General features: G+C 38.8%; 1 protein-coding gene across 1 annotated transcript in view; it reads right to left on the bottom strand.

Annotated features, from left to right (window-relative positions):
• The window catches only part of OCA2 (OCA2 melanosomal transmembrane protein), a 258,996-nt gene that overhangs the window by 231,623 nt on the left and 3,168 nt on the right, over positions 1 to 24,205 (bottom strand). Inside the window, exon 2 of the mRNA XM_057747088.1 lies at positions 906 to 1,175. Within this exon, the coding sequence (XP_057603071.1) occupies positions 906 to 1,153 (248 nt within the window). The 5' untranslated portion in view covers positions 1,154 to 1,175. The remainder of the gene's footprint in view (positions 1 to 905; positions 1,176 to 24,205) is intronic.

Genomic DNA, 24,205 nt, shown 5'->3' with positions numbered 1-24,205 from the left:
GGAGAGGCTGTGGAGAAAAGGGAACACTCCTGCACTGTTGGTAGGAATGTAAATTGGTACAGCCACTATGGAAAACAGTTTGGAGTTTCCTTAAAAAACTAAAAATAGAACTACCATATGACCCAGCAATCCCACTACCAGACATACACCCTGAGAAAACCATAATTCAAAAAGATACATATACCACAATGTTCACTGCAGCACTCTTTACAGTAGCCAGTACATGGAAGCAACTTAAATGTCCATCAACAGATGAATGGATAAAGAAGATGTGGCACATATATACAATAGAATATTACTCAACCATAAAAAGGAATGAAATTGAGTTATTTGTAATGAGGTGGATGGTCCTAGAATCTATCATACAGAGTGAAGTAAATCAGAAAGAGAAAAACAAATACCATATGCTAACACATATACATGGAATCTTAAAAACTGGTATTGATGAACTCAGTGGTAGAGGCTGAATAAAGATGCAGATGTAGAGAATGGACTTGAGGACACGGGGAGGTTGGGAAGGGGAAGCTGGAACAAAGTGAGAGAGAAGCATAGACACAAATATACTACCAAATGTAAAACAGATGACTAGTGGGAAGCAACTGCCTGACACAGGGAGATCAAACCGAGGGTGGGTAATAACTTAGAGGGGTGGCTTAGGGAGGGTGGGAAGGAGTCACGGGAGGGAGGGGATATGAGGATATATGTATAAATACAGCTGATTTGCTTTGTTGTACAGCTGAAATCCACACAACAGTGTAAAGCTATTTTACTGCAATAAAGATTGAAAAGAAAAAAAAAAGAATATCTAGAAATTTTTCCCACAAAAAAATGTGAGGGCACTATGTTCATGGAAATCCAGTATTTGTGAATTCCACATTTGCAAGATAAAACTGTTTTTAACTCACCTGTGCTCCGTGAGGAAGGAGCCAAAATCCCGGTCCACAGAAGCCCAGTAGCTCTGCCTGGCTGCGCCTCTGGGGTAGAGGTCCGGGGAACCTGCCTTGCCATCTTCCTGTGGTGGCCTGTGACTGCTGGTGTGGAGTCCCACCAGCCTCTGCCCTCCCCGGCCAGCACCCGTGGGAGCAGATGTCTGGTATAGTTCCACCTCCAGGACGCCAGAGGCCAGCCTGCCATCTTTGCTCTCTAGGTGCATGTTTCTGTTGCCACTCTTCTCACTAGAGTCAACCAGAAAGAAACCACTGTTGATAAAAAGCAAATTGGGAATTTTGCACCCTGGAGAATTCATACTACTGAATGGTACAGCAGAAGCACCTCTTATAACAAGGTCCTTCCCATGTTTCAGCATTCTCATATCATATGAAAAACAGTGTAGGCTTATCTCCAAGGATGAATATTTTAGCACATTCCACATTAGTAGTGACCTAATTATTCAACAACAGAGCATTAGTTAGGTAAATTGTGATATGTGCATAGTATGAAATAATGTGAAAACATAAGCATCCACTAGAGATACTGATATTGGGAAATGTTTAAAATATGGTAAACACTATTGATTCACTGGGATACATCTCTTGAAATAAATATGTACATAGAATATACATAGGACAGAAAACCAAAGAGACACAGTTTCCAAAGAATGGCTCCCCCTGTGTGGCGGAGGTACAGATGATTGGGGCATTCTCCTTTGTCTTTGTTTAAGCTATGGCTTTAATGATTTTTGCATCTTGCAAATTAATAATCTTGAAATGAGGAAATAATAACACCTATTTAAAAATCAGAAAAATCATTATACTTGCAGGGTTGTGGCGTCCTGCTTTGGGGAGTATGTTTTAACCCATTACCATTTTATTTGTTTACAATTGGGTGGAGTGACTACAATTCGTGAGTCCACCATTCTTTGTCACCTAATTCACAGAGGCTCACAAAGCCCCATGATCACAAATTCTGGAGAACCCAGGATGCGTGGGTGTCCGAGCAAGTCTAAGGTAAGTGTGTTATGTCTACAACTGAGTAAGAGGGGGCAGGGAGTGCTGACAGCCCAAGAGGCCACCCTTTCTGGTGGAACAAGAATTTACCTTAAACATAGAAAGGCAACAGCTTTTGAAGAAACCCAAATGACCAAGGAAGTCTTAGTATTTTCTTATTGCTATGATTTCCTTGCTTTAACCCACCATTTATGTTGAAAAGATGACTTACTCATCAGTAAGTAGAAGGCAGAAGGTGTTGATACGAGGGTGAGTCAAAAATTATCCCCACTCTGGCTGTAGAATTTACAGAGGTTTTAATATAACCAGAGTGCAGATAATTTTTGACTCAAGCTCGTAGAATGTACTTGTATCAAAAGATGAAATAAAAACATTAGAGTTAGTTTCATGCAATATTTCCATTGCCTGGTAAGAATAAACTCCATACGCACATTTGAGCTACAAAATACAAATTGTATGACTTCTGTGATTCCACCTGCAAGTTAAATGCTCTCGTATTTGTACTTTAAACTAATATTGTACAATATAAAGATAAATGATAAAATTTATGCTGATAATTTAAATTTTTAATATTTCTTTAATTTAGAATAATAACACATACAATTTGAGACAGCATCACAAGTTCAACGACTGTGGAAGAAAAGAAAATCTTTGTATTTTAGGATTGTTAACAACAGTTTTTCCTGCTTTTTGAACAAGGGGCTCCACATTTTCATTACACACTGGGTCCCACTCTCTCCCCTTCAGAGAGTTATCCTCTTAGCTCCCCACTGCCAGCTTCTCCCCTCCCTAAAGCATTCTGGCTGACACTGGAATACGCCACCCACTTTTTACTACTGTCTTCCTGGCCATGTTCCTCCTTCATTCTTTGAAGATAGCTTATGTTCCCTCCCCTCTCCCCCTCTCTACTACACTAGCTATTATTTTTTGGCTTCACCATCTGCACCCTGGGCTCTTGGTTTTGTGAATGCCTCACCAGCAGGAAGCTTGCCTGCTCCCACATCAGCCAAGACGTCCTCACTCCCCTTTCCCTGCTGAGATTCTGTGAGCCAGCAAACACCCTCCTTTTATTTGCCTCTTCTTACATTCTTTCAAGTTCACCTGATATATGAGTTTTCTATTACTGCATAATAAACTACCACAAAATAAGTAGCTTAAAACAATACACATTTATAATCAGAGTTTTGGTGGGTCAGGGGTCACTGGTGGGTCTTCTGCTTAGGATTTAAAGTGTCATTTGGCTGGGAATCAGCTTCCAAGGTCATTCAGTGTTGACAGAATTTACTTCCTGGTGGCTACAGAACTGGGCACCCAGCTGGAGGCTAGAGGTCACACTCACTTCCCACAGTCTTCCTGCAGCTCTTTGCCATGTGGGCCCCAATATGTGTGTTCACTTCATCAAGCAACATCAAGAGTGAGTCAGATAACAAGGAAGAATTTCCTGTAATGTAACAGTCACAAAGTAACATCTTGTCCATCACCTTTGCCATATTCTATTCATTGGAAGACAGTAGAGATCCCACCCTTACTCAAGGGCAGGGACCATCACACAAGAGTGTGAACACCAGACACAGGAGCAGCTGCAATGAGATGGTAGGAGGGGTGCAATCACATTAAATCAAATCCCATAAATGCTGGGTGGGTGACTCACAAACAGGAGAACAATTATACCACAGAACTCCACCCACTAAAGTGAGGGTTCTGAGCCCCACATCAGACTTCCCAACCTGGGGATCTGGCAATGGGAGGAGGAATCCCAAGAGAATCAGACTTTGAAAACCAGTGGGATTTGATTGCAAGACATCCACAGAACTGTGGGAAACAGAGACTCCATTCTTGGAGGGCACACAAAAAATAGTGTGCACACCAGAACCCAGGGGGAAGGGGCAGTGATCCCATAGGAGACTGAACTAGACCTACCTGCTGGTGTTGGAGGGTTGCCTGCAGAGGTGGGGGGGGCAGCTGTGGCTCACTGAGGGAACAGGGATACTCGTGGCAGGAGTTCTAGGAAGTGCTCATTGGCGTGAGCCCTCCCAGAGTTGCCATTAGACCCATCAAAGAGTCTGTAAGCTCCAGTACTGGGTAGCCACAGGCCAAACAAACAACAAGATGGGAACACAGCCCCACCCATTGGCAGACAAGCACATTAAAGTTTTACTGAGCTCTGCCCACCAAATTGGATTAAAGTTATATGGAGCTCCACCCACCCAGGTCTACCCACCATCAGTCCCTACCAACAGGAAGCACACACTAGCCTCCTAGATAGCTTCCTCTACAAGAGGGAAGACAGGGGCTTCCTAGGTGGTGCAGTGGTTAAGAATCCACATGCCAATGCAGGGGACATGGGTTTGATCCCTGCTCCAGGAAGATCCCACATGCTGGAGAGCAACTAAGCCCGTGCACCACAACTATTGAGCCAGTGCTTTAGAGCCCATTAGCCACAACCATTGAGCCCATGTGCTGCAACTACTGAAGCCCATGTGCCTAGAGCCCATGCTCCGCAACAAGAGAAGCCACAGCAATGAGAAGCCCGTGCACTACAACAAAGAGTAGCCCCCACTCACCACAACTAAAAAGAAAGCCCGTGCACAGCAAAAAAAAAGACCCAACACAGCCAATAAAATTAATTAATTAATTCATTTTAAAAAAAGAGGGCAGACAGCAGTATCAAGTAGTATCAGCAGTATTTTGTCCTGTGGAAATGAAAACCACAGCCACAGAAAGATAGAGAAAATGAAAAGGGAGAGGACTTTGTACCAGATGAAGGGACAAGATAAAACCCCAGAAAAACAACTAAATGAAGAGGAGATAGGCACCCTTCCAGAAAAAGAATTCAGAATAATGATGGCCAAGATGATCTAGGACTTTGAAAAAAGACTGGATGCAAAGATCAAACAGTTGCAAGAAAAGTTTACCAAAGATCTAGAAGAATTAAAGACCAAAAAACCACAGATATGTAACATAATAACTGAAATGAAAACTACACTAGAAGGAATCAATAGCAGATTAACTGAGGCAGAAGGGCAAAAAAGTGACCTGGAAGACAGAATGGTGATAATCATTGATGAAGAAAAGAATAAAGAAAAAAGAATGAAAAGAACTGAAGACAGCCTAAGAGACCTCTGGGACAACATTAAATGCACCAAAACTCACATTATAAGGGTCCCAGAAGGAGAAGAGAGAGAGAAAGGACCGCAGAAAATATTGGAGGAGATTATAGTTGAAAACTTCCCTAACATGGGAAAGGAAATAACCACCCAAGTCCAAGAAGCTCAGAGAGTCGCAGGCAGGATAAACCCAAGGAGAAATACACTAAGACACATAGCAGTTAAATTGACAAAAATTAAAGACAGAGAAAAGTTATTAAAAGCAACAAGGGAAAAAATGACAAATAACATACAAGGGAACTCCCATAAGGTTAACAGCTGATTTCTCAGCAGTAACTCTGCAAGCCAGAAGGGAGTGGCATGATATATTTAATGTGAAGAAAGGGAAGAACCTACAACCAAGAATATTCTATCCAGCAAGGATCGCATTCAGATTCGATGCAGAAATCAAAAGCTTTACAGACAAGCAACAGCTAAGAGAATTCAGCACCAACAAACCAGCCCTACAACAAATGCTAAAGCAACTTTCTAAGTGGGAAACATAAGAGAAGAAAACGACCTACAGAAACAACAACAAAACAATTAAGAAAATGGTAATAGAAACATACATATTGATAATTACCTTGAATGGAAATGGACTAAATGTATGAACCAAAAGAAATACACTGGCTAAATGGATACAAAACCAAGACCCATATATATGCTGTCCACAAGAGATGCACTTCAGACCTAGGGACACATACAGATTGAAAGTGAGGGGATAGAAAAAGATATTCCATGCAAATGGAAATCAAAAGAAAGCTGCAGTAGAGATACTCATATCAGATAAAATAGACGTTAAAATAAAATGTTACAAGAGACAAGAGAGGACACTGCATAAAGATCAAGGGATCAATCCAAGAAGAAGAGATAACAATTATAAATATATATGTACCCAATATAGGAGCACCTCAATACATAAGGCAAATGCTAACAACTATGAAAGAGGAAATCGACAGGAACACAATCATAGTGGGGGACTTTAACACCCCACTTACACCAATGGACAGATCATCCACACAGAAAATTATTAAAGAAACACAAGCTTTAAATGACACAATAAACCAGCTTGATTTCAGAGATATCTATAGGACATGACATCCAGAAACAGCAGATTACACGTTCTTCTCAAGTGCACACTCAACATTCTACAGGATAGATCACATTTTGAGTAACAAATCAAGCCTTGGTAAATTTAAGAAAATTTAAATCATATCAAGCACCTTCTCCAAACACAACCCTATGAGATTAGAAATCAATTACAGGAAAATAATTGTAAAAAACACAAACACATGGAATCTAAACAATACGCTACTAAATAACCAAGAGATCACTGAAGAAATCAAAGAGGAAATCAAAAAATATCTAGAGACAAATGACAATGAAAACACAATGATCCAAAACCTATGGGATGCAGCAAAAGCAGTTCTAAGAGGGAAGTTTATAGCAATACAATCCTACCTCAAGAAACAAGAAAAATCCCAAATAAACAATCTAACCTTACACCTCAAGAAACTAGAGAAAGAAGAGCAAAAAAACTCAAAGTTAGTAGATGGAGAGAAATCATAAAGCTCAGGGCAGAAATAAATGAAATAGAAACAAAGAAAACAATAGCAAAAATCAATAAAAGTTAAAGCTGATTCTTTGAGAAGGTAAATAAAATTGATAAACCTCTAGCAAGACTCATCAAGAAAAAGAGGGAGAGGACTCAAGTCAATAAAATTAGAAATGAAACAGGAGAAGTTACAACAGACACGACAGAAATAAAAAGCACCATAAAAGACTACTACAAGCAACTATATGCAAATAAAATGAACAACCTGGATGAAATGGACAAATTCTTAGAAACGTACAACCTTCCAAGAGTGAATCAGGAAGAAATAGAAAATATGCACAAACCAATCACAAGTAAGGAAATTGAAACTGTGGTTAAACATCTTCCAACAAACAAAAGTTCAGGACCAGATGGATTCACAGGTGAATTTTATCAAACATTTAGAGAAGAGCTAACACCCATCCTCCTCAAGCTCTTCCAAAAAATTGCAGAGGAAGGAACACTCCCAAACTCATTTTATGAGGTCACCATCATCCTGATAACAAAACCAGACAAAGATACCACAAAAAAAGAAAATTACAGACCAATATCACTGATGAATTTAGATGCAAAAATCCTCAACAAAATACTAGCCAACAGAACCCAAAAACACAATAAAAGGATCATACACCATGATCAAGTAGGGCTTATCCCTGGAATGCAAGGATCCTTCAATACAAGCAAATCCATCAATGTGATATGCCATATTAACTAATTGAAGGATAAAAACCACATGACCATCTCAATAGATGCATAAAAATCTTCTGACAACATTCAACACCCAATTATGATAAAAACTCTCCAGAAGGTGGGCACAGAGGGAACCTACCTCAGCATAACAAAGTCCATATATGACAAACCCCCAGCAAACATCATTCTCAATGGTGGAAAACTGGAAGCATTCCCTCTAAGATCAGGAACAAGACAAGGATGTCCACTCTCACCACTACAATTCAACATGGTTTTGGAAGTCCCTGCCACAGCAATCAGAGAAGAAAAAGAAATAAAAGGAATCCAAACTGGAAAAGAAGAAGTATAATTGTCACTGTTTGCAGATGACATGATACTATACATAGAAAGTCCTAAGGATGCCACCAGAAAACTACTTGAACTAATCAATGAATTTGTTAAAGTTTCAGGATAGAAAATTAACACACAGAAATCTCTTGCATTTCTATACACTAACAATGAAAGATCAGAAAGATAAATTAAGGAAACAATCCCATACACCACTACAACAAAAAGAATAAAATACCTAGGAATAAATCTAACTAAGGAGGTAAAAGTCCTTTACTCAGAAAACTGTAAAACACTAATGCAAGAAATAAAAAACGACACAAACAGATGGAGAAGTATACCACGTTCTTGGATTGGAAGAATCAACATTGTGAAAGTGACTATACTACCCAAAGCAATTTACAGATTCCATGCAATCCCTATCAAATTACCAATGGCATTTTTCAAAGAACTAGATAAGAAACTCTAGGATTTGTATGGAAACACAAAAGACCTGGTATAGCCAAAGCAATCTTGAGAAGGAAAGATGGAGTTGGTGGAATCAGGTTTCCTGACTTCAAACTATATTACAAGTCTACAGTGATCAAGACAGTATGGTAGTGGCACAAAAACAGAAATATGGATAAATGGAACAGGATATAAAGTCCAGAGATAAACTATAGTCAACTAATCTATGACAAAGGAGGCAAGGATATACAAAGGAGAAAAGGCAGCCTGTTCAATGAATGGTGCTGGGAAAACTGGACAGCTACATGTAAAAGAATGAAATCAGAACACTCCATAACATCATACACAAAAATAAACTCAAAATGGATTAAAGACCTAAATGTAAGGGCGGTCAGTATAAAACTCCTAGAGGTAAACATGGGAAGAACACTCTTTGACATAAACCACAGCAACAGCTTTTTTGATCAACCCCCTAGAGTAATGGAAATAAAAACAAATATAACTAAGTCAGACCTAATGAAACTTTAAAGCTTCTGCACAGCAAAGGAAACTATAAGCAAGACGAAAAGACAACCCTCTGAATGAGAGAAAATATTTGCAAACGAATCAACAGACAAAGGATTAATCTCCAAAATATATAAACAGTTCATCCAGCTCAATATCAAAAAAAGCGAACAACCCAATCAAAAAACGGGCAGAAGACCTAAATAGGCATTTCTCCAAAGAGGACATACAGATGGCCAAGAGGCACCTGAAAAGTTGCTCAACATCACTAATTATCAGAGAAATGCAAGTCAAAACTACAATGAGGTATCACCTCACACTAGTGAGAATGGGCATTATCAGAAAATCTACAAACAGTAAATGCTGGAGAGGGTGTGGAGAAAAGGGAACACTCTTGCACAGTTTGTAGGAATGTAAATTGATACGGCCACTATGGAGAACAGTATGGAGTTCCTTGAAAACTAAAAATAGAGTTACCATATGACCCAGCAATCCCAATGCTGGGCATATACCCAGAGAACACCATAATTCAGAAAGACACATGCACTGTAATGTTCATTGCAGCACTATTTACAATAGCCAGGACATGGAAGCAACCGAAATGTCCATCAACAGATGAATGGATAAAGAAGATGTGGTACATATATACAATGGAATATTACTCAGTTGTAAAAAGCAATGAAACTGGGACATCTGTAAGGACATGGAGGGACCTAGAGACTGTCATACAGAGTAAAGTGAGTCAGAAAGAGAAAAACAAATATCGTATATTAACACATATATCTGGACTATAGAAAAATGGTACAAATTAACCAGTTTGCAAGGCAGAAATAGAGACACAGATGTAGAGAACAAACATATGGACACCAAGTGGGGAAAGTGGGGAGGGTTGGGAGGGAATGAATTGGGAGATTGGGATACCAGATTGTACACTCTAAATATATGCAGTTTATTGTAAAAAATAAAAAAAAAAGTTAAAAAAGAATAAAAGAAAAAAAAAGAAAAATGGTACAAATCAGCCGGTTTGCAAGGCAGAAATAGAGACACAGATGCAGAGAACAAACATATGGACACCAAGTGTGGAAAGCAGGGAGGGTTGGGGGGAAATGAATTGGGAGATTGGCATTGCCATATATACATTACTAATAAGAAAAAAAATACCAAATTGTACACTCTAAATATAAGCAGTTTATTATATGTTAACTGTATCTCAATAAAAGTTCTTAAAAAAAAAAAAAAAGAGTGTGAACACCAGGCAGTGGGAATCATGGGGGCCACCCTGGAATCTATCTGCTGCCTGTGGCAAGACCCAAACCTGGCTCACCTACTCTGAGCCACCACTGAAGTGGCTGAACGTGGCCATGTACAGCCCTGGATGCTGCTACTGGTCTCACCTGGCCTCCACATGCAGGATTCTCAGTGGGCCCCAACACTGCCCAGCAATCCTACTGCATATCTCCAGGCAATTTTCACTCCTGCTTTCTTCCACCTCCCTCCTTAAATCCCTATATACCTTCCTTCTTTCTAGTCTCAGCCATGGACTTTGCATCTTCCTTCCTTCACTGATGGAATCAGCCAGGTCCAAGAAGGAAATAGAAGCGGCTCTGAGTACATAACCACAGATGCTAGTTGCATGGGAGATGGACATGCTGAGAAGCTAACCAGAGGCCAAAGATTAGCAGTAGCAGGACATCTCCACCACCATGGCTGAGGTGCAGAGGGAGAAGGTAAGTGCAGAAACCCAGGGGGGATTTCTGGAAGGAGCTGGAGCCCCAGAAGTTATGCCTTCTAAAGCAGGGTGGAATGGGACAAAGTACTGGCCTCTCTCTTACTCCTTTCCCCAATCCCCCAGTTAGACCCTCCTATTGGTCAAAATCATCAGAAAGCTGCTGACCCTGGAGCCCAAGCTAGAGCCAGACACTGAGATTCAGAGCAGAGTACAGCAAGGCCCAGGAATGTCTCCAAGAGAAAAAAGTCCCAGGTTTCGCACACCAACAAAATGAAGCAATGAGAATAAAGTAACCAGCCTTCCAAGGACATGCCTACCTACAGCCCTACTGAGTACACTGGAGCCCACTCACTCTCACCTGTTCAGACTGCTTTGTTACATTTCTCCTCCTTCTTTGCTGAATCATTCGGGCCAGCATGCAAACATACAGTCAACTCTAAAAAATTACATATCAGGACTTGTGTTCTCGGAACATGGACTAGAAGTACTTTTCCCTCTTCCTCCTACTAAGTACGATGAAAAACCTCACATGTTATATAAAACATCCGTAAGAAGACTCTGAAAGGTGGACAGAAGGAGGCAAACAAGTTAGGTACCCAAGAAATAACACAGCAGTGAGGCTGTGTCCTTGGATTTTTATCATGTCTCATATATACCAGGCTGGTTGCTGAAGATGTCAGAAAGCTGGAAACACCAACAGATGTAGACCAAAAAAGCCCCAAGATAAACCTGCCCTCTCTAGCCAAAAGAACATGAATGTAGCAGCCTAGTAGGATAGAAAACTTTTAGACAATAACTACTTTACTGCAGCCAAACACTGCAGACTCAGGTTCACAGAGAGCAAAGGCCAAGTGATGAGCCTAAACCCCCAGCCTCACCAGGCTGTAATAAGGGGCTCAGTCCCCCATTCCCACTGGGGTGGTGAGAGAAGGTGAATAGGGAGCTGGGACATTCATGTCTGCTGGGTGCTACATCCTCCCTATGCATGCCCCCACCCCATGTAGGTGGAGACCAAGAGTAGGGAAGCTGAGTTTCAGCCCCACCTTGCACCTCCTTGTTGAGGAGTCAGAGGAGGCCAAGTAGAGAATCAGAGCTTTCTCCACTGCAGTAATGAGGCCACCTCACAACTGTGTCCCTGGTGGGCACATGAGGAGCAGTAACAAGGTGACCTAATCCATCAGAAAGGTATCAGCAGAGGCCCAGTAGGGAGCCAGAGCTCCCACACCACCACCCAGAAATAACAGGGAACCCTTCCCTACCATTATATCAACTGAGGCCAAGTGGGGAACTTGAATTTCTAATCCCATCTGGCAGCAATGAGGCAGTACTAGGACCTTCTGCTGGAGTGGTGTCAGAGGAAACCAGCTAAACAGAAAGTTTAAATAGGAATTAGAGCCTCATAATACTCAAAATATGCAAGTTTCAATCAAAATCACCTGTCACAGTGATAACCAAGAAAATATCAATTTAAAAGAAAATAGATGACAACACTAAGATGACAGGGATGCTGGAATTATCTGACAAAGATTTTTTAAGACAGCCAAAATGAAAATGCTTCAATAGGCAGTAACAGACACACTTGGAACAAATGAAAAAACAGAAAGTGTCAGCAAATAAATAGAAAGCCTCAACAAAGATGAGCCAAGTGGAACTGAAAAACATAGTATCAAAACTAAAAATTCAATAGGTGGCTCAATAGCAAAATGGAGGAAACAGAAAAGAAGCAATGAACTAGGAGTTAGAACAATAGAGATTACCTAATACAAACAATAGAGAAAAAAATTAACAGGCCCTCAGAGACCTGCGGGATTATAACAAAAGATACAATCTTCATGTAATCAGAATCCAGGGAAACACTATGTAGATGAAAAAGTATATGAAGAAATAATGACTGAAAACTCTCCAAATTTGACAAATTATATATACCTATACATTGAAGAAGCTTAGTAAATCCTAAAGAAGATAAACCCAAAGAAACCTACACCAAGATGTATTTTAGTCAAACTTTTAAAAACGAAAGAGAAAAACAAAGTCTTGAAACCATCAAGAGAAAAATGAAGATGTACCTATGGGGGGAAAATTCAAATAACAGAAACCATGAAGGCCAGAAGAAGTGGCACCATATTTTTCAAGCAGTGAAAGGAAAGAACTTCCAACCCAGATATTTTCCTTTACCTAGTGAAAATATCCTTCAGGAATGTAGGGGAAATCAAGACCTTAGATGAAAGAAAACTGAGAGAATTTGTTGCCAGCAGACCTATCCTAAAAGAATGGCTAAAGAAAGTTCCCTAAACAAAAAAGAAAGATTAAGAGAAGAAATTTTGGAGCAGCAGGAAGGTGAAAAGAACAATAGAAACAGGAAAAATATGGGTAAATACAATATATTTTCTCTCTCCTCTGGAATTTTCTACATTTTGATTTTTGAAGCAAAAATTGTAACACTATCTGATGTGGTTATCAATGTATGTAGAGGAAATATTTAAGACAATTTATCACAAATGGGTGAGGTAAAGGATGGAGAGGGAGGTAAGCTTTCTAGATTTTACTCAAACTGATGAAATAGTGACAACAGTACTGTGACATGTAATGTATATATAATTTAATATGTAGAGAAACCACTTTGAAAAGCTATAAAAGATACATTCAAAAATACTATAAATCAGGACTTCCTAGGTGGCGCAGTAGGTAAGAATCTGCCTGCCAATGCAGGGGACACAGGTTCGATCCCTGCTCTGGGAAGATTCCACATGCCACAGAGCAACTAAGCCTGTGCACCACAGCTATTGAGCCTGTGCTTTAGAGCCCGTGAGCCACAACTATTGAGCCCATGTGCTGCAACTACTGAAGCCCATGTGCCTGGAGCCCGTGCTCTGCAGCAAGAGAGGCCACCGCAATGAGAAGCCCGTGCACCACAAGGAAGAGTAGCCCCCTCTCGCTGCAACTAGAGAAAGCCTGTGTGCAGCAATGAAGACCCAACACAGCCAATAAAATAAATAAATAAATAAATACTAGAAATCAAAATGGGATTATAAAATATATTTAAGTACCCCACAGCCCTAACATATCAAAAATCACATTGAATGTAAGTGGTTTGAATACAAAAACTAATGCAGAGATTGGTAACATAGATTAAAAAACACAACTCAAGTATATGTAGTCTACAAGAAATTCACTTCAAAAATAACAAGATAGGTAGGCTAAAAGATATATCATTCAAGTATTAATCCAAAAAAAGACCATGAGTGGCTGTATTGTTACAAGATATGGTAGACTTCAGATCAAAGAAAATCACTAGGGACAGAGAGAGACATTGTATAACAATAAATGGGTCACTTTAGCAAGAAAACACGAAAATCTTAAATGTATATGCACCAAACCACAGAGCTTCAAAATACATGATGAAAACTGACAGAACTGAAAGGAGAAACAGACATGTAGAGTCATAGCATTGGATATTTCATTTCTCTCTCAGCAATCATTAGAACAAGACAGAAAACTGGCAAGGATATAGAACTGAACAATACCATCAATCAATGGGATCTAATTCATATCTATTGAACAATCCACCCAACAACAGCAAAACATTTTTTAAATGCCCACAGAACATATATCAAGGCTATATACACCTTGAGCCATAAAAAAATCTCAATGAATTCAAAAGAATTGAAATAATACAGTATATTCTATAGGCAAAATGGATTCAAATTAGAGATTAATAACATAAAGCCCAAAAATGTGTACACTTGGAAATTAAAAAACACACTTCTAAATAATCCATGAGTCAAAGACAAAGGCTCAAGGTAAACCAAAATTATGTTGAACTGAATTAAAATGAAAATAGAAAGTATCAGAATTTGTGGAACACAACAAAAAAGATGATGAGAGGGAAATTTATAGCACTAAATGCTCATTAGAAAGGAGAAAGAGTCTCAAATCAATCTAAGCTTCCCTCTCAATACCCTAGAAAAAAAAAGAGCAAGACAAACCCAAAGCAAACAAAAATAAGAAACTAATAGGTATAAAAGCAAAAAAACAACAAAATAGAAAACAGAAAAACAAAAGAGAAAATCAATGAAACAAAGAACTGGTTCTTCAAAAACATCAGTAGAATTGACAAACCTCTAGCACAACTGACAAAGAAGAAAGAGAATACAAATTACCAACACAAGGACTGAAATGAGGGATATCACCACAGACCACCAGACATCAAAAGGATAATAACCCAACATTATGAGCAACTCTACACACATAAATTTGACCACTTAAATGAAAAGGACCAATTCCTCAAAAAGCACAAATTAGTACAACTCACCCAGTATATAATAATTTGAATACCCTATAACTATTAAGTAAATTAAGTTTGCATTTTTAAGTTCCCTGCGAAAAAACTCCAGGCCGAGATGATTACACTGGAAAATTCTTCCCCACAATGAAAGAAGATTTAACACCAATTCTACCCAATCTCTTCCAGATAATAGAAGATGAGGTACACTTCCCAGTTACTTTTATGAGGCCAGTATTACCTGATACCACAATCAGACAGAGAAAGTATGAAAAAAGAAAACTACAGACCAATATCTTATATGATTATGATACGAAAAACCTTAACAAAATATTAGCACAGGAAATTCATCAATATGTAAAAAGAATTATATACCATGACCAAGTAGGGTTTTTTCCAGTGATGCAAGGCTAGTTCAATATTCACAGGTCGATCGATGTTAAATTTAGAGTTACTATATTAACCACTTCTAGATATATACTCAAGAGAAATGAAAACATATGTTCACACAAAAACTTGCACATTAATATTCACAGAAGCATTTTTTAATACTCAAAAAGTATTATGAATACTCTCTGTAAAAGTATTATGAGTACTTTTTTGTATCGTTTTGGAAACAACCCAAATGTTGATCATTGATTAAGGGTAAATAAAATGTGGAATGGAATATTATTTAACAATAAAAAAGGAATGGTATACCAATGCATGCTACAGCATGGACGAACTTTGAAAACATTATTAAGTGAAAGAAACTATTCACAAAAGAGCACATATTGCCCGATTCCATTTATATATGAAAAATTCCGGATAGGAAATCTATAGAGACAGGGAGTGGATTTGTGGTTGCCTAGGATGGAGGGAGGAGGGCATGGTTGGAGAAAAGTGAGGAGTGGCTGCTTATGTGTATGGGCTTCATTTTGGGGTTGGTGAAAACGTTCTAAAACTGACTGTGGTGATGCTCATACAGTTCAGTGACTATACTAAAAACCACTGAACTGTACCTTTTAAATTGATGAATTGTGTGGTATGTTAGGTTATACCTCAATAAAGCTAATGAAAACATCAGTCAATATTATCTGCCATATTAACAGGCTAAAGAAGAAAAATCACAGGATCATATTAATTGATGCAAAAAAAATGCATTTGACAAAATTCCACACCCTTCATGATAAAAACTCCAAGAAAAAACAGGAATAAAGGGTAACTTCCTCAACTTGATAAAGATTACCTACAAAAAACCTATAGCTAACATCATACTCAATGGTGAGAAACTTGAAGCTTTCCTGCTAAGCAGGAACAAGGCAAGGATGTCCAATCTTACCACTCCCACTCAACATAGTACTTGGAAGTTCTAGCCAGGGCAATATGGCAAGAAAATGAAGTAAAGGCATACAGAGTAGAAAAGAAGAGATAAACCTGTCCTAATGTGCAGATGGTATGATTTTCTAAACAAAAAAATTCCAAGGAACCTACAAAAAACTCATACAACTAATAAGTGAGTTCAGCAAGGCCATAGAGCACAACATAAACATTTCAAAATTTAATATTTCTATATACTTTCAATGAACATGTTGACCTCAAAATTAAAAATATAATACCATTTACAATTGCTTAAAAAATTAAATATTTAGGTATACATCTAATAAAACATTTACTGACTTATATGCTGGAAATTATATAACACTGATGAAAGAAATCACAGAAGATCTAAATAAATGGAGAGAGAAATGAAGCTCATGGATTGGATGATTCAACATAGTCAAGATGTCAATGTTCCCCAAATTGGGATTTCACACAATGTTTATCAAAATTCCAGAAGGAGTTTTTACAGATATAAATAAGATTATTCTAAAATTTATATGGAAAAGCAAATGATTGAGAATAACTAAAACAATTTAGAAAAAGAAGATTTAAATGGGAGGAACCAATCTATTCAATTGCCAGATTTACTCTATAGCTAAAAGTGTGTTATGAGGGCAGAGACATACACACAAGGACCAACGCAACAGAACAGAGGACCCAGAAATAGGCCCACACAAGTGTGCTCAATTGATTTTGACAAAGGTGCAAAAGCAATTCAATGCAAGAAATATAGGCTATTCAACAGGCAAAAGAGAGAGAGAGAGAGAGAAGATATTTTAGCTGTGTCATATATCTTATATGAAAGTTAATCCAAAACGGACCACAGACTTAAATGCAAAATGTAAAACTATAAAAGCTTAAGAAATAAACATAGGAAAAAAATCTTCAGGAGTTGGGGCTTAGCAAATAGCCTTAAACTTGACACCAAATGCACAATCCATAAAACAAACAAAAAAATTGATAAATTGAAATTCACCAGAATTAAAATTTTTTTGCTCTGTGAAAACTTAAGAGGATGAAAAGGCAAACTACAGGCTGAGAGAAAATATTTGCCAATCACATATCCAGAAAGGGACTAATATCCCTAACATATAAAGAACCCTCAAAACTCAAGAGTAAAGGGACTAATATCCTGAACCCTCAAACCTCAACATAAAGAAACAACCCAATTAGAAAAAGGACAAAGACATGAGGAGTCACTTCACTGAAGAAGATATATAGATGGCAAACAAGCACATGAGATGTTCAACGTCATTAGCCATTAGGGAAATGCAAATTAAAATTATGATGACATATCACTGCACACCTATGAGAATGCCTAAAATTTAAAAATAGAGACAACACCAAATGCTGGTAAGCAAGCAGAGTCTGGACCCCTCACACACGGCTGGTGGGAATGCAACATGGCATAGACAGTCTGGAAAGCAGTTTGACAGTTTCCCCCAGAAACTGAACCCCTGGTCAGTTATCCTAGATAAATGAAACTTAGTTTCACACAAAAACCTGTATACAAATATTCATAGCAACTCTATCCATAATAGGCCAAAATTTGAAACAATCCAGCTGTCTGTCAACATCTGTCAATATCTGAGTGGTTAGGAGGCAGGAGGAAGACCCCGAGCTCACTTCTCCCCATGAACACATCAAAACTACAATTACATATAGAGCAAACTCTCACTGAGAGTTACCTGAGACTAGCAGAACAGCTCATCTCCAGCCAAGGCTCTAAAGGAAGAAGCACACAAAGTCTGGTAGGAGGGGAGGAGAAGTAATCTAGTTGGGACCGACATGTCAAGCAAGGGACCCAGAAGAAGAAGAGGATATCACAGGCTGAGGGATCTTCCCTAAGCAGTGACAGGTTCAAGCCATATATTAGGCATCCCAAACCTGGGGTTTCACACTAGGAAGATGAGCCCACTTAGCTGATTTGAAAACCAGTGGGGCTTACCAAAGGGCTGCAGGAAATCAACACTCCACTCTTGAAGAGCGCATGTACTTACTTACTCCCAGTCCCAGTGCAGAAGCAGCAGATTGAAAATTACCTGAGGCCCTGGCTGGTATCCCAGGACTGCCAAAACATGCCCCCCAGCCCACACCAGGAACCTGTTCAAGCCTCTCCTACTCCAACACTGCCCCCACTAATGCAGAGGTTGCCATTGTCAATACGAGTGCACACTCTTGAAAGGAGCAGAGCCAATACAGGCACTGACTCTACCTCTAGCCAGAGAAGAGACCACCTACACCAGGGAAGGAGCAAAGACAGCTCAGTGATGTAGCTCCAGCCATCTGGCCCTGTTCCTGCCCCCAAATAAGGCAGAGAATGCCATCACACCAGAGAGAAGCACAACCCCCTTAGGGCTCTGCTCCAACCACTCAGGCCCCAGCCCCATCCCTAAAAGGGCAACAACTGCCATTGAACCTGGGAGAAGCCCCACATGGCACCTGGTTCTGGCTCTAGCTTTTCCAACTCCAGCCTTAATCCCAACCAAGGCACTAGATGCCAGCACATCCCAGGGGAAGGTGTGGCCTGTGCTCATTTCAGATTGATCTCCTCCCAAAGCCACTGAGCACATGCAGGCTGTGTAGGGACATGCCCACAAGGACACTTCTTCAAGACTGGGATAGGTAGCTGTATCACCCAATTTGATAGAGACAAGAAGAGAAAGTGAAACAAAATGAGAAAACAGAGAAATATGTGTCAAACAAAAGAATATGATAAACCCCAGAAAAAGCCCTAATGATACAAATAATTAATTTACATGATAAAGAGTTCAAAGCAATAGTAATAAAAACTTCAACAAAGAATTAGAAAATATAAAAAAAAAACCACTCAGAGCTGAAGAATATGATAACTGAAATGAAAAATAAACTAGAAAGAATTAAGAGCTGACTAGGTGATACAAGAGAACACGTAGTCAATCTGGAAGACAGAATAGTGGAATTCACCCAATCAGAACATAAAAAAGAAAAAAAAATTTTTAAATAAGGATAGTTTAAGGGACAACATCAAGTAAATGAACATTTGCATTATAGGGGTCCTGGAAGGAAAAGAGAGAGAGAAAGGGATAGAAAATGTATTTGATGAAACTATAGATGAAAACTTCCCAAACCTAAGGAAGGAAACATATACCCAAGTATAGGAAGCATGGAGGGTCCCAAACAACATGGACCCAAAGAGATCAACACTTAATCATATCATAATTAAAATGGCAAAAGATAAATCTAGAGAAAATTTTAAAGGCAGCAAGAGAAAAACAAAAAGTAACATACAGGGGAACTCTTGTAAGTGTATCAGCTGATATTTCTTCAGAAACTCTGCAGGCCAGAAAGAAGTGGCATGACATATTTAAAGTGCTGAAATGGAAAAACTTACAACCTTGGATCTGCTACCCAGTAAGGTTATCACTCAAACTGAAGGAGACATAAAGAAATTTTCAGGCAAGCAAAAACTAAAAGAGATGATAAATATTAAACCAACCTTAAAGGAAGGGTCTTCTCTAAGTGGAAAAGAAAAGGCTACAACAAGAAGTAAGAATTTATAGGAAAGGAAAAGTCCCACTAATATAAGCAAATATATAGTAAAGGCTGTGGATCAACAACTTAAATAAACTATTACAAATATTAAAAGACAAAAAATATAAAATCAAGTATAACAAAAACAGTTGAGGGATAGACATGAAGATGTAAATATGACATCAAAAACACAAAACATGGGGGACAGGAGTAACAAATGTACTCCGTTTATCAATGTGTTTGAATTTAATCAATATGCTTGAACTTAAATAATTATCAGTTTAAAACAAGTAGATATAGTTATAGGTCAACATACACAAACCCCACAGTAACCACAAATGGAAAACCTACAATAGATACACAAAAACTAGAGGGAAAAGAATACATGCATACCACTAAAGAAAATCATAAAACCACAAAGGAAGAAACTAAAAGAAGAAAAAAACAGGGAATAACTATGAAAACAACCAGAAAACAAGTAAGTAAATGGCAATAAGTACATACCTATCAATAATAACTTTAAATGTCCATGGAATAAATGCTCCAATTAAAAGATATAGGGTGGTTGATTAGATTTTTTAAAAGATCCATCTATTTGCTGCCTACAGGAGACTCACTTCAGAGCTAAAGACAACTACAGACTGAAAGTGAGGTGACGGGAAAAGATATCCCATGCAAATGGAAATGAAAAGAAAGCTGGAATAACAATGCTCATATCAGACAAAGTAGACTTTAAAACAAAGTCTATAACAAAAGACAAAGAAGGGCTTTATATAATAAAAGGATCAATACAAGGAGAGGATATAACATTCCTTAACATATATGCACCTAAGATAGGAGCATCTAAATATATAAAGCAAATACTAACAGATGTAAAGGGAGAAGCTGACAATAATACAATAATAGTAGGAGACTTTAACACCCCACCTACATCAATGGACAAATCATGCAGACTGAAAATCAATAGGAAACTGTGGTTTTAAATGATGCATTAGACCAGCTGGCCTTAATAGATATCTATAGGATATTACATCCAAAAATAGCAGAATATACAGTCTTTTCAAGTGCGCATGGAATGTTCTCCAGGGTAGAGCACATGGCAGGCCATAAGTAAGTCTCAACAGACTTAAGAGAACAGAAGCATTTTTTTTCTTGGCCATGATGGTATGAGACTAGAAATTAAACACAGGAAGAAAAATTGGGAAAATAATGAGTTAGAAAGAGAAAACAAGAAAACAATTCCACTTAAAATCTCATCAAGATGAATAATATATCTAGGAATAAACCTTAACTAAGGAGGTGAAAGACCTATATGCTGAAAACTATGAAATATTGATGAAGGTAACTGAAGATGATAACAAATAAGTGGAAAGATAACCTATGTTCATGGGTTGGAAGAATTAATACTGTTAACATGTCCATACTACCCAAAGCAATCTATAGATTTAATGCAATTCCTATCAAAATGCCCATGACATTTTTCACAGAACTAGAACAAATAATCTTAAAATGTATATGGAATCATAAAAGCCCATGAGTAGCCAAAGCAATTTTGGGGAAAAAAGAACAAAACTGGAGGTATCATGTTGCCTGACTTCAGGCTATACTACAAAGCTACAGTAATCAAAACAGTATGGTACTAGCACAAAAACAGGCACATAGATCAATGGAACAGAATAGAGAGCTCAGAAAAAAAACCATTTTGTATATTCTCCAAGAATGTACAATGGAGGGAAGACAGTCTCTTCAATAAGTGGGGCTGGGAAAACTGGACAGCTACATCCAAAAGAATAAACTTAGGACATTTTCTCACACCATACACAAAAATAAATTTAAAATGAATTAAAGATCTAGATATAAGACCTGAAATCATGTAACTTCTAAAAGAAAACATAGGCAATATGCTCTTTGACATCGGTCTTAGCAATAATTGTTTTGAATCCATCTCCTCAGGCTAAGGAAACAAAAGCAAAATAAACACATAGGACTATATCAAACTAAAAAGTTTTTGCACAGGAATCCATCAACAAAACAGAAAAGAAACCAACTGAATGAAAGAAGATATTTGCAAATGATATATCTAATAAAGGGTTAATATCCAAAATATACAAAGAACTCATACAACTCAACATCAAAAACAAAACCAATAAATCAAAAAAAAATTGATCTTAAAATGAGCAGAGGAACTGAACATTTTTTCCAAAGAGGATATACAGATGGCCAATACGCATATGAAAAGATGCTCAACATCACTAATCATCAGTGAAATGCAAATCAAAATCACAATGAGAGATCACCTCACACAGTCAGAATAGCTATTGTCAAAAAGACAAGAAGTAACAAGTGTTGGTGAGGATGTAGAGAAAACTGAATACTGAATACTTAACACTGTTGGTCAGATTGCAAATTGGTGCAGCCACTGTGAAAAACAGTATGATGGTTCCTCAAAAAATTAAAAATAGAACTACCATGATCCAGCAATTGCATGCCTGGGTATATATATGAAGAAAATGAAAATGCTAATTTGAAAAGATATATGCACCCCAATGTTCATAGCAGCACTATTTACAATAGCCAAATATGGAAGTAACCTAAGTGTCCATCAAAAGATGAATGGATAAAGAAGATGTGACATATATATATATACACATGTGTGTGTTTATACACACATATATAATGGAATATTACTCAGCCATAAAAAAGAATGAAATATTGCCATTTGCAACAACATGAATGATGACCTGAAAGTTATTATGCATAGTAAAATAAGTCAGACAAGACAAATACTGTAAGTTTTTACTTATATGTAGAATCTAAAACAAAACAAAAACGAATATAACAAAACAGAAACAGACTCACAGATATAGAGAAAAAACTAGTGGTTACCTACGGGGAGAGGTGTGGGGGAGGGGCAAGATGGGGAAGGGGATTAAGAGGTACAAACCACAAGTTATTAAAAAACTAAGATATAAGGATATAATTTGCAGCACAGGAAATATAGCCAATATTTTAGAATAACTTTATATTGAGTATACACTACAAAAATATCAAATCACTATGTTGTACACCTGAAACTAATATAATATTGTAAGTCAACCACACTTTAATAAATAAAAAAAAAGAAGAGAAACATTATCAATAACAATAAATGGGGGCTTCCTAGGTGGCGCAGCGGTTAAGAATCCACGTGCCAATGCAGGGGACACGGGTTCGATCCCTGCTCCAGGAAGATCCCACATGCTGCGGAGCAAATAAGCCCATGAGCCACAACTATTGAGCCTATGTGCTGCAACTACTGAAGCCCACGCGCCTAGAGCCCATGCTCCGCAACAAGAGAAGCCACCGCAATGAGGAGCCCGCGCACCACAACCAAGAGTAGCCCCCACTCACCACAACTAAAGAAAGCCCACGCACAGCAAAAAAAAGACCCAATACAGCCAATAAAATAAATTAATTAATTAAATAAATAAATTTTTTTAAAAAAGAACAATAAATGGCATTTGCTGGAAAGAAAGAAAAGAAATGGGTGTTATCAAAACATGAAGTTGGGGACTTCCCTGGTGGCACAGTGGTTAAGAACCCACCTGCCAATGAAACATTCTTGAAATGACAAAATTATAGAAATGGAGAACAGATGAACAGTTTCCCATTTCCCCCAGGGTTAAGCAGGAGGTGGGGGCAGAAGGAACATAAGTGTGGCTATAAAAGGGCAACACGAGGGGTCCTGGTAGTGATGGGAATGTCCTGTGTCCTGAATATCCTGGCAGTCATGTTGTACTACAGTGCAAGAGGCTTAGCATTGGAGGAAATTGTGTGAAGCTTACAGGGGATCTCCTACAACTATATACCTACAATTACCTCAAAATAAAAAATTGAATCTCCCTGTCTTCCCAGAGCCATTTACCCACTGCCCAATTCCTCTCCTGTCCTTTATCGCACAACTTCTCAAGGCTGTATTTTACTTCTCCTTTATTGAACCCCCTTCACCCAAGCTTATGTCCCCCAGTTTGATGGAAAACAATCTTGTCAAGGTCACCAGTAACCTCCCAGCTCTGTCCCCCTCTGGGGTTCTCAGCAGCCTTCCCTGTAGCACCCTCCCTTTCGGTCCCAGGGTTCACTGGGCCTCTGGCTCTTCTCATTCTCCTCTGCAGACTCCCTCCCCTCTTCCCAGCCTCCATCTTAGGCTCTCCCTCCCTAGATCTCAGTCTCAGGGCTTTAAACACTGGCCACTCTCTGAAGACGTCTGTCTCCCCAGCCAACCTGCCCTGAGCTCAGACTCCCACTGGCAGCCTCCTCTACACCCCCACTCAGCACTGCTGGGTGACCCTAGTCTTGCTTAGCCCACTCCCTGGCCACTTTCTCGGGGTGACCGAGGGCTCTGCTCACCCAGGGTCCCTCTCTTTCTCTTATCTTCCTCATCCCATTCTTCTAAACACATCCCAAATCCTTCTGCTCACACCTGGTGACACCTGCTCACACCTCTCACACGTATGACTAGAGAATCCTGGCCCACAGCCTGTCCTCTGGGAACATCCCAGCACCCTGGCCCCTGGCTGAACTTCCCTTGGACCCAAAGGTTGAGTCTGGCTTTGTCCCACAGAGCTCCATGCAACTAACCCATCAAGAGACATCTAGTGCTCACCCTGAGGACTCCACAGAAGAGGG

Source organism: Hippopotamus amphibius, chromosome 8 (assembly GCF_030028045.1).
Source record: "Hippopotamus amphibius kiboko isolate mHipAmp2 chromosome 8, mHipAmp2.hap2, whole genome shotgun sequence".
Lineage (NCBI taxonomy): Eukaryota > Metazoa > Chordata > Mammalia > Artiodactyla > Hippopotamidae > Hippopotamus > Hippopotamus amphibius.
This window is presented reverse-complemented; position numbering and strand designations above follow the sequence as displayed.